General features: G+C 37.9%; 1 protein-coding gene across 2 annotated transcripts in view; it reads left to right on the plus strand.

Annotated features, from left to right (window-relative positions):
- HDAC8 (histone deacetylase 8) overlaps positions 1-15,372 on the plus strand; it is a 221,534-nt gene that overhangs the window by 49,625 nt on the left and 156,537 nt on the right. For both annotated transcript variants that reach the window (XM_044234953.1, XM_044234952.1), the window contains exon 5: positions 12,975-13,087. In XM_044234953.1, the coding sequence (XP_044090888.1) occupies positions 12,975-13,087 (113 nt within the window). The remainder of the gene's footprint in view (positions 1-12,974; positions 13,088-15,372) is intronic.

Here is a 15,372-nt window from a genome sequence, read left to right on the forward strand (position 1 = left end):
CCTCTTAGAAGAAAGCTCCCAGGTTAGGGCTAGGTGGTTGGAAGTTGAAAAAAATTTAGTCTATACCATATAATTTAATGCTTATTCCTGCACACCTTATGGGTTTTTAAAAAAATATGTATTTGTCCTTTTTTACAGCTAAATTCTACTGAGTCACAATCTTTTGAAGGGCAGGGTCCAGGACATCTTGCATTGTCCACAACCCTTAATACAGAGACAGAGCACAGAATGAGTCCTCAGCACCTTTCTGCAGATTGACTGCATACAGAGTCCCCTCTTAGGCAGACTGCCTGAGACTGAGGTATCAGAAGAAGGCCACAGTACTGCTGGGGACTAGGAATCATGTTTGATTTCAAGGCTCATTTCCTAGGGATGGCCAAAGCGATTCTGAGTCTTGTGCAGCCAAACCTCTGAGTGCCAGCCAGGCCCCTTTACTCCCTGCTTGGGCTTAACACCTTCTTGTAAATAATGAGACAAATTATGAAAGTTCCCTCCATATTAAAGAGAAATAATTATCAATTTGCTAGGAAGTCACAATCTACAGCTGAAAAATATTGAGTAGAATATATGTATATTATAATTGTGAACAAAATTTCAGAACGTAGCTAGTCATCTGTTTGCAGAAAAGGTGTGAAAAATAATGCTACGCCTTTTATAGTTTGTCTTTTTGATATTGTAATTAACATAGATATAACATGAGGAAAAACCATAGGTGTTTTCAGTCCAGGTTTTGAACAGTTTGAGTAATACATGGTAAAATTTGTCATTAATCCTATAGTCAAAAGGACGTTTGAGGAGCTCCCATATGTTTTTCTTGTATGTCAAAAAATTACCCTATGGGGCACCTGGGTGGCTCAGTTATTAAGTGTCTTGTCTTCGGCTCAGGTCATGATCCCAGGATCCTGGGATCCAGCCCCACATCAGGCTCCCTGCTCGGTGGGAAGCCAGCTTCTCTCTCTCCTCTCCCTGCTGGTGTTCCCAGTTCTCACTATCTGTCAAATAAATAAATAAAATCTTTTTTAAAAACTACCCTAGATTTGCATCAGCAGAAGCCAGAAAGTCTGAAAAGTATTCCCTGCATTTTTAAAGCAAGCACTCTTCTCTCTCTCCTGATTCGGCAGAGGTTGTGATCAGTTCACTGAGCAGAATGGCATTTCCTCCTATCCACACCTAATATAAACTCCAGCCAATTTAATGGGGTGTATTACGTAGGTTGGGGATGCAAGCACATAAAGTCTTTGGCTCCTGAGACACTCATCTTATGTGCCAAGACCAGGTGCCGAAATACAAATGCATATATATTAAGCCTGAGACAGCTGCTTTGCCAGTGCTTTCGTGTTTTTTCTATTTAACTAGAAAGGTTGAGCAGGCACGGTTTCCATCAGTTTTACATAAATGTTATTTTTCTTGTGGAGGAAGAGAGTACATTTAATTCCTCAACTCTAAACCATTGAGGCTTTTAAGTCCATTAATTTAGAGCTTAAAGTGAAAAGTTATATTTTTGATTAATCAGAATGCTCAGGAATGGAATGTTCTGGTTAATCAACTCTCTGGTTTAGGGAACAGTTGCACCAGCCTTTTTATTTGTTTTATACATATTTCTTAAGCTTTTTTTATTATTATGTTATGTTAGTCACCATACAGTACATCATTAGGTTTTGATGTAGTGTTCCAAGATTCATTGTTTATGTACAACACCTAGTGCTCCATGCAATACATGTCCTCCTTAATACCAACCACCAGGCTCACCCTCCTTTCTAGTCCCAAAACCACCACCTCAGCTCCAGGTCCCATCCCCTCTCTGCATCTCATTTATCCACTTCTCATGCTTTTCTACTGCAAACCAGCTGACTCATTTACCAGATTTTTTCCCTCAAAACATAAATTTGACTCTTTTTCTTTAGCTCAGAAATTTTTAATGATTTTCCAGTGTTTGTCCAATCAAACAGAAAGTCTAGCCTCCAAAAGTTTTCCAGTTTGCCACCAAATCTACCACAGCAAACTTAACTTCCACTTTTCCCTAACTGTACTCCAGAATCCAGATTAGTCTGTGTTCTCTTCACATGTCTTGATCTTCCCTGCCTCCAAACAGTTGTTTCTGTTGTTTATCCTGCTTCATTTGCCTTCTCTCCTATCTCCACCTGTTGAAATACTTTCTGTGCTCCATGGTCCATCTTAAATAATAATAATAGTTAACCTTTATTGAGTTTGTATTAGTATTGCCCTATGGGGCACCACAGGACCTCTTTATATGGCCAGTACGTTTTTTTTTTTATTTAATTTTTTTTCAGTGTTCCAAGATTCATTGTTTATACACCACATCCAGTGCTCCATGCAATATGTGCACTCCTTAATACCCACCACCAGGCTCACCCAACCCCCGACCCCTTCCCCTCCAAAACCCTCAGTTTGTTTCTCAGAGTCCACAGTCTCTCCCCCTCTGATCCCCCCACCATTTTTCCTTCTCCTAATGTCCTGCATGCTATTCTTTATGTTCCAACCTTTTAAAAAATGTGTCTATAGATTTCTGCCTTAGTAAGCACAGAAGAATGGACCTGATGGAAACTTGCTACTAGCACTCAGAGTTACACAGTTCTTCTGCACCCTTGATTCTAATTGGATAAGATCACCAAAAGTTCCAGATATTGACTAAATCTGGACTGAACCTGGGGTATATGCTGAGAAATTACTTTGGGAAATTGTTTGGTTTCCTCTCATTTACTTCCTTCCCTGAAAGCAGAATGATATAAAAGAAAAATTCACTAGCCAAGTGAAGACTTTGACTTGCTAATCTATACTTTACTGAGTAAAACCATAGTTTAGAACATGAAAATTCTATGTCATCAGAGAAAACTGTGCTAAAAAGTTTAGATCCAAAAAATGGGACTTTGCATGTCCAAAGTAAACAAGTGGATTGAGTTCATCTTGACCTGTCTCTTCAATTTATTCCCCAACGGAATTAATCTTACATCAATTATCAGAGGCTTACTCACCACTTTGACTCTTCTGTAGTGCAAATGTTATGTTTTGTTTATAAACTAGCTAAGGTTCTTAGTGGTAAATAGTACTGCTTTACACTTTTCCCATTCGTTTACCTTGGAATATGTAATTATCCAAAGGGAAATGTGGTCTGTGAATTCTGAAAGTGGCCTTCCAGCACTTTTCACCATAATGAATTCATAGTCCCTTTTCTTGATTCATTTTCAGGAAAATATTACCTTATTTCTATTCTCCCAAGCCTTCATTTGTCTTTAATAGAGACTGCTTATCATGCCAAATGATGTGGAAAGAGTGAGAACTGTGTAGAATTAGCTACTGTCACATTTATTTTATTTCCTGGATAACATTTTCAGTTTTGTCACACAGTTAATGGATTTGTTTCTATTAACAAGTAGAGCCTTCTTGACCTAATCCCTTTTCACACATATTCCTGTATAACTTCTAAATTCAAAGGTGCTAAGACAGTAGCTAAATTGGGTTTATATAGGAGAGGACCACCACAAAGTCAACTGGTACAAATTTGGCCGTAGTCATTTACTTGCCTTTGCGGGGGGACTTTTTAAAAATTGTCCCAAATTCACATAACCTGAAAGTTGAAATGATTAAAGTTTGGTGGGATATTGTAGGAGAAATCTGGAAAGAAAATTTGCTACTAGAAGGATCTGTGGTGGTTCCTTTTTTGACCAAAAAGCTTTTAAATTCAAGTCAGACAATGGCAAAGGGGAGAGAGGCTAGCAGAGAAAGTAGAAAAGTGGTGCGTGAAAGACAGGTGAAGAGGTGGGAGGAAACCGACTTGATAGACTAATTTCAGCAACATTGTAAATGAAATGAAGACAGAAATAGGCATGAAGGAGAGGTAAAAGAAATTATGAAGGAGAGGAAAAGCAACAAATGTTGATAGAAGAATATCATAGCTGTTTACCAAAGTGATTAAGCTTATATGCAGAAGAGCCAGACTGCCTAAATTCAAATTCAAGACCAACTGCTTCCTATCTACGTGACTTTGAACAAGATACTTAATCTCCCTGTTTCAGTTTCCTCATTTTTAAAATGGAAATAATAATAGTATCAACCTCACTGAGAATTGATTGTGTTAACACATTGAAAGCACCTAGGACAGTTCCTGGCACAGGATCATCACTTGATAAATGTTGCCTGTTATTTTTATTATATGCCAACAACAGAGAAAAGCCAAACCATACTACCAGCTGGTTCCAAAATAGCTATAATGAAAGTCAAGAATTATAAGAGTTATGCTAACACTAAAAGAGAAAATAGGAAGGGCCAAATAAGTAAACCCTGGAAATCTATGATGCTGAATTTTGATACCAGGACTGAAAAAAAAAAGTTGCAAAATCTTTGCCAGTAACAGTGCAGCTGTTGAACAGTGCAGGTATCTGGCTCTGCCTGGGTGAGGTAGCCATATGATGTTTTTGAAAAAATGTCTTAATACCATTCATGATCCAGGCATCCTTGATCTCTGGCCTAATGGACATAAAAACAGCAAATACATGCAAGTAAATGCAGTTGACTGGGCCATGTGCTTTTTCTTAAAAATTGACTTCACAGTTTACAGTTCACCAGGGCATTTAAGAAGCTAGATATTTCTGGTAAAGGAAAAAAATATTGCCTGGGGTGCCTGGCTGTCACAGTTGGTAGAATATATGACTCTTGATCTCGGGTCATAAGTTCAAGCCCCATGTTGGGTGTAGAGCTTACTTTTTTTAAGATTTTTTTTTTGTCATAGAGAGAGAAGCGAGAGCAAGCACAGGCAGACAGAGTGGCAGGCAGAGGCAGAGGGAGAAGCAGGCTCCCTGCCAAGCAAGGAGCCCGATGTGGGACTCGATCCCAGGACGCCGGGATCACGACCTGAGCCGAAGGCAGCTGCTCAACCAACTGAGCCACCCAGAGCTTACTTTTTAAAAAATTTCCTAACCACAATGCTGCAGACCCATTTCTCAAGAGTTTTCAGAAGTATGTTTGCTGAACCTGGTCTATCCTCTGAATACATTTGTGTTGCTGATGTGAAAGAGAAATGCCCTGCACAATGAGGAAATGATTTTATTCAGCTATTGCAATAAGGAGAACATTTATTAATGAGAAATATCTCAAAGAAAAGTAAGGGAGCCTGGGGTTTTACAGAGACAGGTAAACAAGGGAGTCCCTTGCAAATCTTATGGGAGTCATTGGGAAATTTTAGAATAGTCCTATTTTAGAATAATATACTGGGGTGGGATGGTATCTTGCAATTCACCTTTTCCTGGAAAACAAAAGGGGCCAAGGTTCTTAAACATCACTGCTTTCTGGGAAGCACAGGGCTCAGATAAACTTCAACAATGTCACTGTTCAGGGCGAGTATTATTGCCAAGCAACTCAGAGGCAATGGTAACCCTCCTGAGATGGTGAAGCAGGGTCTAAGAAATGGTCTCTTGAGCACTCTTAGTGCTGCTCCTTTAAAACCAGTTGAACCATCTGTTAAGAGGTACTTGCAAAAGTCAGTTGTTGTAGGGTTTGGAGTTCAGACATCTTAAAAGAGGGAAAACTAAAATGGAAAAAAATATATAAAAGCTTCTATTACACAAAAGAGGCAGCCAAGAATTAAAATCTGAAGGTAACCAGTCAAGTGAATTCTAAGACACCAATGGAGGAAAATCCATTTTGCAGCACCACTCATGGAGCAAAGATGTCAGTGTTCTTGGTGACACTATCCGGAGTCTAGGTTACCTCTCATAGAAGGACATGCGTGACCTGAGCATTTCCTCAGACAGCCTTCATGTTCTAGGTGGCAGCTTGTTCAAGGAGAATTCCAGTCATACGTGGTCTGATGTGGTGACCAGTTCTTCCAGATTTATGTCAACTCATTGAGCTTTAGCTTGCAGGACTGCTTCAGATCCCAGAGAAGAGACGAAGCTATAAGGCAACACAAGGACTTGGGCCATCAAGTTTTAGTTCTTGGTGACTCAAGTCAGGTGGGAGGAAGAAAAATTGGAAAAGTTCATTTGGAGGATATTAGCCAGATATTGAAGAACAGTGGAAGAATAGAAAATTTGGTTAAGGATAAACAATTCGGGCAGGGTGACAAGGTCCAGTCCAATTTCCAAGTAGATACCAAAACTGATTCTTCCACATAGGGAAGGAAGTCAATTATATCTCTACCAGAGAGGACAAAGTTTGCATACTCATCAGGAACCTGCAGTTTATGAAGAGATGATAGCTCAGAGATAATAGTTTCTGATAACCTGGAATGGTGTGCTGTAGGTGAGTTTTCCTTTGAAACACAAAATTTCTCTAAACAGTCACATCCCTTTTGATCAGAGATAATCTCAAAGAAAGATTATTCTTGAACTCAAAATAAGGCTGGTCCCACAAGCAACAAAATTAAAAAATAGATAAATTGAATTTCATCAATTTTGATGAACTTTAGTTCATCATAAGGGTCTGGTATCCAGAATATATAAAGAACTCATTCAGCTCAACAACAGAAAGATAGCCCAATTTAAAAATGAGCAAAGGACTTGAATAGACATTTCTCCAGAGAAGATATACAAATGGTAACAAGCATACAAAGTGATGTTTGACATCAGTAGTCACCAGGGAAATGCAAATCAAATTAACAATGAGACACCACTTCACACCCACTGGGATGGCTAGAATTGAAAAAACAAAACAGAAAATAACAAGTGTTGATGAAAATGTTGAGGAATTGGAACCCTCGTATGCTGCCAGTGGGAATGTAAAATGGTGCAGCTGCCATAGAAAATAGCTTGGCTGTCCTCAAAAGTTAAACATAGAATTACCATATGTCCTAGCAATTTCACTCCTCAGTATATATTCAAAAAAATTGAAAACAGGTACTCAAACACTTGTACGCACATGTTCACAGCATCACTATTCACAAGAGCCAAGAAGTAGAAATAATCCAAAAGTCCATCAGCAGATGAATATATAAACAAAATGTGGTTTATACATACAATGGAATATTACTCAGCCATAAAAAGGAATGAAGCACTGGCACATGCTATAACATGGACAAACCCCCAAAACATGCTAAGAGAAAGAAGCCAGACACAAAAGATCATATAGGGTATGATGTAGCTTACAGGAGATGTCCAGAATAGGTAAATCTGTAGGGACAGAATACAGATTGCTGGTTGTCAGGGGCTAGTGGGAGGGAGAAATAGGGAATGACTGCTTAATTAGTGCAAGGTTTTCTTTTGAGGTGTGAAAATGTTTTGGAACTAAATAAAGGTGGAAGTTGCACAATATTATGAATGTACTAAATGCCACTGAGTTATACACTTTAAAATGGTGATTTTAATATTATGTACATTTCACCTCAATAACAAATACTTAAAAATAAAAATCGGCCTCATCAGATTTAGCCTGATTATTTATCAAGGTGCAGCAAGAATGGCAATTTACCATTTAGACCTTCTTAAGCTTGTTTTGCTGGAAGTTTTCATAAGAAATCTCACTTGGAAATTTTTAAAGCCTGTTAAAGCTAGGAACCCAAGCTAAGGAGATTTTATCTGTGGTGTTTATAAATTTGGGGCAATTCCTCTCTTCTTGGGGTCTCCAACACATCCTAAGCTTCCAGGGCTTGCCAGGAAGTAACCTTACTCGCTTCTAAGACTGGGAACTCTGTAAGCCAGGTACCAGGTACCAGGCTAGTCTTCCCAAGAGGGCTTTGTATGCATTGCTCAATAAAGCCAAATTTAGTTCCTTAAAAGTGTCTGATCATCTCTGATTCAGTGAGCATCATTGGCAAGTAGGACATTCCAGGCACAGCCTTGGTTATATAACCAATGTTTCCAATCATGTGCTGATAACAGGTAGGACAGATCATTCTTATTGAGCCTATGCAGATAATTATATTGCTCTGGAAATAAGAATGCTTGACAAGAGTTTCTGAATCCTGGAGGGCTCAGGCAGGGGCAGTGAGGTATCATTTATGAGTGTGTTATTTCTGTTTGCAAAAGCATGGTTTGCTAAATTATTATGAGTTATAGATAGCGCAAGAAAAAAAAAAGAAATGAGTCCCTTATGCATCCAGAAAATAGAACATTAAAACATCAGCAATATTCTTTGTGTTAATTGAAACATAGTTAACCTGTGGTGTTACATTACTTTCAGGTGTCCAACTTAGTGATTCCACAACTCCATAGGTTACGCTTTGCTTGCCACAAGCCTAGCTACCATCTGTCACTGAACAACATCATCGACTGCATCGCCTATGCTGTGCCTTTTATTCCCATGACTTACTCATTCTACAACTGGAAACCTGTACCTCCCACTCCACCCATTTTGCCCATCCCCACACCCCTCCCCTCTGGCAACCATCAGCTTGTTCTCTGTATTTATGGGTCTGTCTGCTTTAAAACATCAGCAGTATTCTAAACAAAATCCATAATCATCCCTCATCAGTTTCATTCAGGTCTGTGTAATTAGTTTTTGTTCCACTCGACCTTGCATCAGCGGTCTCACTAACCCGTCTACTTGTCAACTAGAGTTCTTGAAATCCTGACTCAGTTCGTTGATATGGTCTCAAAGTTGTTTCAACTATATACTTTTTTAAAGCCTGTACTCGATACTTGGCAAAATCATTTTCCATGGGGCTCTGAGATAACCTTTGTTGAGAATGAAGCACTCTAGCTTGTACCTGATTGCAAGTGCTCTCAGGGGCATCAGATGAAAATACACAAAACCATCTGTAAGTAGCAAAAGACGTACAAAAGCTTTGGTTAACTTGCTACTGGTCCTTTTTAAAAATGAAAGATCTGATGAGACTTCATTACAAGAACAATAATGCAACTGACAAGGACATGTAGTTGTTTCTGTGTCATGCAAAACAACATAAAAGTCAATCCCAAAAAGGTTTTAGACAGAATGTCCATAAACATAATGATTAACCCTGTTTTCAAAGAAGACAGGGTATTATATCTAACTTATAAAAATGGGTGAACATAATCCCTATAGAGACAAAAAAACCCCAAAACCCTTAAATGTAACTTATAATAATCCTGATGCAATATATCATGAATATACTGAGCATACAGTTAGAATATCCCCAAAATATATCAAAAATATCAAGTTAGATTCAGTTAAGCAGAATAGGTCTTAAACATCTATATATTAAATAAAATTCCATAGATAAGTGCTGGGAACCCCCCAATTGAAACTAATGACCTAGCAGATGTGAGATTCACAATAAAGAAGAAAAGTTGAAACCAAGTTAACATTTAAAAAATTTTAAAATTACAACTGAAAACACTATACTGTAGTCATCTAAAATCTGACAAAGCAGCATAAAGACTCTGACAAATAGAAACAAATCATTGCTAGTGAGGACATTGATGGGTCTTTAGGAACTTCCTATACAACATACAATTTCTGAAATATTTATATTAATAACAATTTGCCTAATACCAGTCTACCCCAGGGAAAGCTGAGCATCTCTTTTGATTTGGCAACTCTTCCCGTGCATCTCATCAATAGTAACATATCAAATAAAGACAATTATTTCTAGCACGGCTCTGTTTATAAGGTGAAAGAACAAATCCTTTGTGATTTTCCAGGGCCTTCTGGGATTCGATCAAGATAAGATGATGTATTACTGAAAAATGGTATTTGGTTCTCTACTTAACCAAAACCATGATAAAAGATTTTTAACATAAACATAGGAGGGAATATGACCATGAAGAACCACATCTTGGGGCGCCTGGGTGGTTCAGTCGGTTAAGCAACCGACTCTTGGTTTTGGCTCAGGTCATGTTCTCAGAGTCCTGTGATGGAGCCCACAGTGGGCTCCATTGTTAAGCGCAGTCCCTTTTCCTCTGCTCCCTGCCCCCACTGGCCTGCTCTCAGGTTCTCATTCTCCAGCTCTCTCAAACAAACAAATAAATAATTTTTTTTTTAAAAAGAAAGAAAGAAAAAAAGAACCTCATCTCTTTCCTAAGTAAGAAGACTGCTTTCTTAAGTAATCAAGGCCATAAGAAAGGGAGCATAACCCATGTAAGTTTATTTTAGTAAGACACAAAATCTTTTTTATTGAAGAAGATTACTTAAAGAGTGAAGCAAAACCTTTGCAGCCTGTTATTGAGGATTACTTAGTGAAGCAAAACCTTTGCAACCTGTTATTAAGAGAAGACCAATAATGTAAAAAAAAATATGTTTTAGCAAAGAGAAAACCAAATTCTAGTTTTGCAGCAGTATATAATATTTGATAGTGAAATTCTTTTTGGAAATCTGATAAATAAGCTCATCAAACCTTAGCCAACTTTTATCTCAACAAATAAAATTCCCTTTCTGTCAGTCTTCTACCATTTTCTGTATGCATACATATCCTCTATAGTACAACTTATATAAGTGACCAAAAAGAACATGTTCATTAACAGACCCAAATACATAGTTTCTCTGTAGCATGTAAAAATAAAGAAGCAAAAGCATATAAACCCAAAATTATGCTTAGTAATTAATGCATTCTCTTAGTTAGAAATGATCTAGGTATCTAATGAATATCCATTAATTAACTCATTTAATATCAGTCCAGAGTTTTCAGTTACTTAAAGATCTTGTAAATTATCTTCAAGCTGACGTACTACAAAACATAATTGCTGTTGCAATAAAGTTCCTTAGAATAATGACTCAATTAGGCTGAACAAATTTACATTTATCATAGTCTCAAATACTAAGTAGAAGTAATGTTAGCTCATTTAATTAGTAAACCTGTATAAATTTAGGAGGAATATACTCAAATAGAATAAAAATCTACATGTATATTATACTTAACCCTGATAAATTAGAAAAGACATAACTGATTTTATAGTAAACCAAATTTATTAAATCAATCTTGTCTGCCAAAGATTTACCTAAATTATGCCAACTTGAATTCTTAAAACATTGGAGTTTGTTTCTATAGGAATATTCTTTTGGCACATTAAAAGTATTCAAAGTTTAATTTCCTTATTTTCTGGGAACTTTAGGAATATTCTATTTATCTAAGCACTTAATTCTATAATCCAGTGAGAATAGAGCTCCTTTAAGAACATATTAGGAAAATAGTACATGCAAAGGCCTTTCTAAATTATAGACATCATCATTATTAATATTATCTAAGCTATTGTCATAGAGAGGATGATCAGTAACAAATAACATCTCAGAGGAAAGGTAGGAGGCCAGGAGGTTTTTAGAGACACTGGTATTCTTCTTTAGATACTGTATTATTTCTGCTTGCCTTGTTTGTTTTTTGGCTTTGTTTTCCTGTGCTTACGACTTGTCTCCCTGACTTAACTGGGGGCTCTGAGGGGGAAAGGTATGTGCTGTATTAATTTGCATTTCTCCTCTTCCCCCCTCCCTCCTCTTTATTTATTTATTTTTTGTTAAAGTATAATTGACATACAGTGTTCTGTTGGTTTCAGGTATATATGATAGTGTTTTAACATTTTTATATACTACGAAACGATCCCCACAATAAGTTACAGTCTGTCACCATACAAAGTTATTACAATATTATTGACTGCATTCCCTATGCTGTACACTCCTCTTTTTGCCTAACAATGTCCCATCTCACCTATCCAAAAGTTATTGATGTTTCTCTTTTTTGATATGCTAAGACAGTAGACTTATAAAATGTAGGCTTTTCATGATTGGAAAACAGCATCCAGGAACTTTCAAAGTCACGTATTTAACTCTTATTTACAGAGAATTTATGGGTGGCCGAATCTTTTTCTCATACTGGTTTCTTCCTGGTTGCATATCTAAGGCCAAGCTATTTTTTGCTAGGTGATCACTGAGTTCACTTTCATGAGAAAAATCAATGTTTAGTGATATTTTCTACCAACTTCCTGCTTGCCAATTGTACATGTCTCATTGATTCAGCCTGTGAACCAGGGTATTGTTCAGAATAGAAAATGTTATTATGGAAGAGATTTCATGAAGAAGTTTATGCATTCTGTAGGTACTATGAAGGTCTTACAATCTCGTAGTACTGAAAAATGCTATTTTGAATGATGCTTATGCTTAGAATTCTATTTCAAGTCAAATATCAGGGAGAACTTGAGGGGAAGATGGGCTGAGTATTTAAAATGTCTGTGGAAGCTGAAGAGATTGAAGCATTTAGGATGAGGCCTTAAAAATAAGCTGTAATACACTTTTGATGATAAAGAATGCTCTTTTACATTTACTCAATAAGACTTAATGGCAACTTAATAAAAAAGAGTAGGCTAATAAGAGAGGGTCACGCTTTAATAAAAGAGTAGGTGAATGTTGACAAGAGGTTAAAGTGACATGGTATCACCAATAGCGGAAAAGTTAAAGGACACCAGTGAAGTCACCGAAGACAATTTTAGTGAAGGAAACAGTAGCTTTAGAGGAGGCTGCTTTAGTTTTCTTGTAATAATCACATTTACCGAAAGGCAACCACATGCCGCCCAGGAGGTTATGCTTTTGTACATTGTACATTCAGCTTTTAAAACTTACTCAAACAAGAAAGAAACAACTTCTAGGTTATGTCATAGATTCAGTACAGAGACTCCAATCTCCATCATCTTATACATCTGGCTGAGCAAGATGATCTTCAAAGCCCTTTCTAGATTCTAGCTTTCTTAAAGTCCTGTAAGTGATAATCAGCATTCATCATGATGACCCCAGGGTACCACAGGTTTTTACAATCATTCCCGAATGATTAGAGAAAAGTGCTATTTTGTCCAATATAGTTATAATATTCTAATTCTTTGAAAATCTGAGATCCTAAATTGGAAAATGTTACCAATCAACTCGAATGTGTAATTTACCCAAACACTCCATCTTCTGATCATTCTGAGCCATTTTACTCTGTAATCTATGTAGGTAGATTTTTGTTTTTCTTAAAGAAGGGGGAATTGTAAGGGAATAGATCTCAAGGGTTAGATCCTTGGCTGTAAAGACTCCCTTGGATTGCTTTTGGCTCTTGGCTATAGCAACTTGTTTTCTTACAGAGATGAAGCATCTGGTTTTTGTTATCTCAATGATGCTGTCCTGGGAATATTACGATTGCGACGGAAATTTGACCGTATTCTCTATGTGGATTTGGATCTGCACCATGGAGATGGTAAGCCCTTCACTTTCAAAGGTGCTTTGCTGCTAGGACAGAAGGTTTTTATCAGTAAAGCTGCTTCTAGGCGACTGGTAAAAGGAGAAATGCCTGTTGCAATTGAAATTTTTCTAATTGAGAATCCTAATGTAGGTAGAAGAAAGATTCTTCTAACTAATGTAATTCCTCCTATGCTGACCAAGATGCTTTAGAATACCAGGTTCCTATGATTTCCCCTCCCTTCTCTTCCACCAGCAAAGTTCTCCAGTAGAGAACGTTAAGAAGTAGGAATCTTGTCCACTGTATACTCAGTGCTCAGTAACCTCCCTCAGGCCCTTTGCATAGATTCTAAGTGAAATTGGCAGCTACAGCTGACAGTCTCGTTCCTTCTCTTAAGATTGAACGAGTGTATGCTTGCCTAACACTCTGAATTTTTCACCAACAGGAATATCAACTCATGCAGTGAACAGAATCTGTGCCACTTTCTTTGTAATGTCAAAATATTTAGTGCTGCCCAAACTCAGGGCATCTCCTGTAACTTTTAACAGTAGCAGAATCTTTACTTGCCTCAGACCATTAATGGCCCCTTAGAAGATTCCACCAGAAGGGTGTAACCCAAGCCCTCGTGTGTACTTTCCATCTAGAATGTAGAGCTTCAGGGACAGTTACCCACTTGCTGTTTCTTTAATAAATCCTGTGTGTGACCCATGTTTCCATTGACCTAGGAACACTTATCTGGTAAAATTAATTAAGGATATTCCCTCCTCTCCCCCACACCAGTGATTGCTGCTTCCCTGTTTCCAGGGATTTTTGGAGACAAACTAACATAATCAAGGCATAAGTGAGGAAAAGAATAGTATATGACAGAGGATAGGATCAGCTCTCCTGCCAAAACAGAAAAAGAAGGAAGAAATTGTGGGGGAGACCTCCCCAAGGAGTTCATCTAGATGGATGCTACCATGGAATGGTGACAGAAAATTAAAGGTAACAGAGAAAAGAGTTAAAACAACCAACATACTACTCTGAGAACCATGCCCATTGAATATCTGAATACTCAGCCAACACCAAACACAGCCTTGCTCAAAAACCTTCAGAGGCTCCTTATTGCCTATAATAAGGGTAACATTTGGCCCATGGCTTGTTTTTGTATGGCCAGCAATTTAAGAATTTTATCTTATTTTATTTTATTTTAAATGTTTTACATTCTTACAAGGTCATAAAGGAAAAAAAAGCAATCAAGGCCATGAATCCTTGGCAAAGCCTAAAATATTTGCCATGTAGCCCCTTGGTTGGCCAACCCTTGGCCTGTAGCACTGGTTCTCAAACTCACATATGTAGCGTGGTGACACCGGGAAGCTTGTTTTAAAATGCAGATTCCTGGACCACGTCCACCAAATACTCAGATTCAGTAGGTCTGGTTACGAAACGCAAGAAGCTACATTTTAGTCACAGTCCAGTTGGTCCACAGGCCACACTTTAAAAAGCAATGCTCCTCGAGGTAAAGTCCGCACTTTTTGCCCTGTCTTTTGAGGCCTGCCTGAAAGAGACCTTGCCTCTTCTCTCCAGTCTTCTCACTCACTACCTACTGTCCAGGCTGCTCCACTCAGTGATCCCTAGACAGGTCTCAGTGCTCCTGCCCCCATCCCTGACTTTGCATTATTCTTTCCTAACTTAGTTTTGCTTTTTTCTCCAAGTTCTCTCCGGGAGCTCAAGTTCCAACAGTAGCACAATTGCCCTAACCACTCCAGCCCGAGAAAGTTCTCTCCCCTCCTCAAGTCCTGTATTGTTTATATCGCTGATTTGCTATTTAATTATATATTGTCTTGTATTGTTAGTTAAATCTTTAATGTGTCTATGTCTTCTCCTCCCATAGAAACTTTCAGTTCCTCCAGAGCAGAGATCAAGTTGTTTACTTCTTTCTGTCCTGCACAATGGCTTGAACAAACAGAACTATGCATATAGCAGTGGTTCAGTAAAATATTTGTTGAATGAATGAATGAGTATGAAATTCAAACTGTTAGTATCAGAGCTCAAGAATAGAATCAACTCTATTGAACCACGTAAGAATGAAATGACTGTCACCTGAAACCGTTCTTTCCATTTGCAATGTTATTTCTACACCATTTAGAGTTTCCTGTTTTAGCCAACTTTTATGGTGTGTTTCATTTCAGTTTATTTCCCCTCTTCAGCACCTCCCTTCCAGTGACCTCTGCCCTGCCTCCAAACTCTTACACATTTGGTTTATTTTCAATCTCCCATGATTCCATAACCAGCATCCTGTGGTGGCTTCACCAGCTCTCTTA

Source organism: Neovison vison, chromosome X (genome assembly GCF_020171115.1).
Source record: "Neovison vison isolate M4711 chromosome X, ASM_NN_V1, whole genome shotgun sequence".
Lineage (NCBI taxonomy): Eukaryota > Metazoa > Chordata > Mammalia > Carnivora > Mustelidae > Neogale > Neogale vison.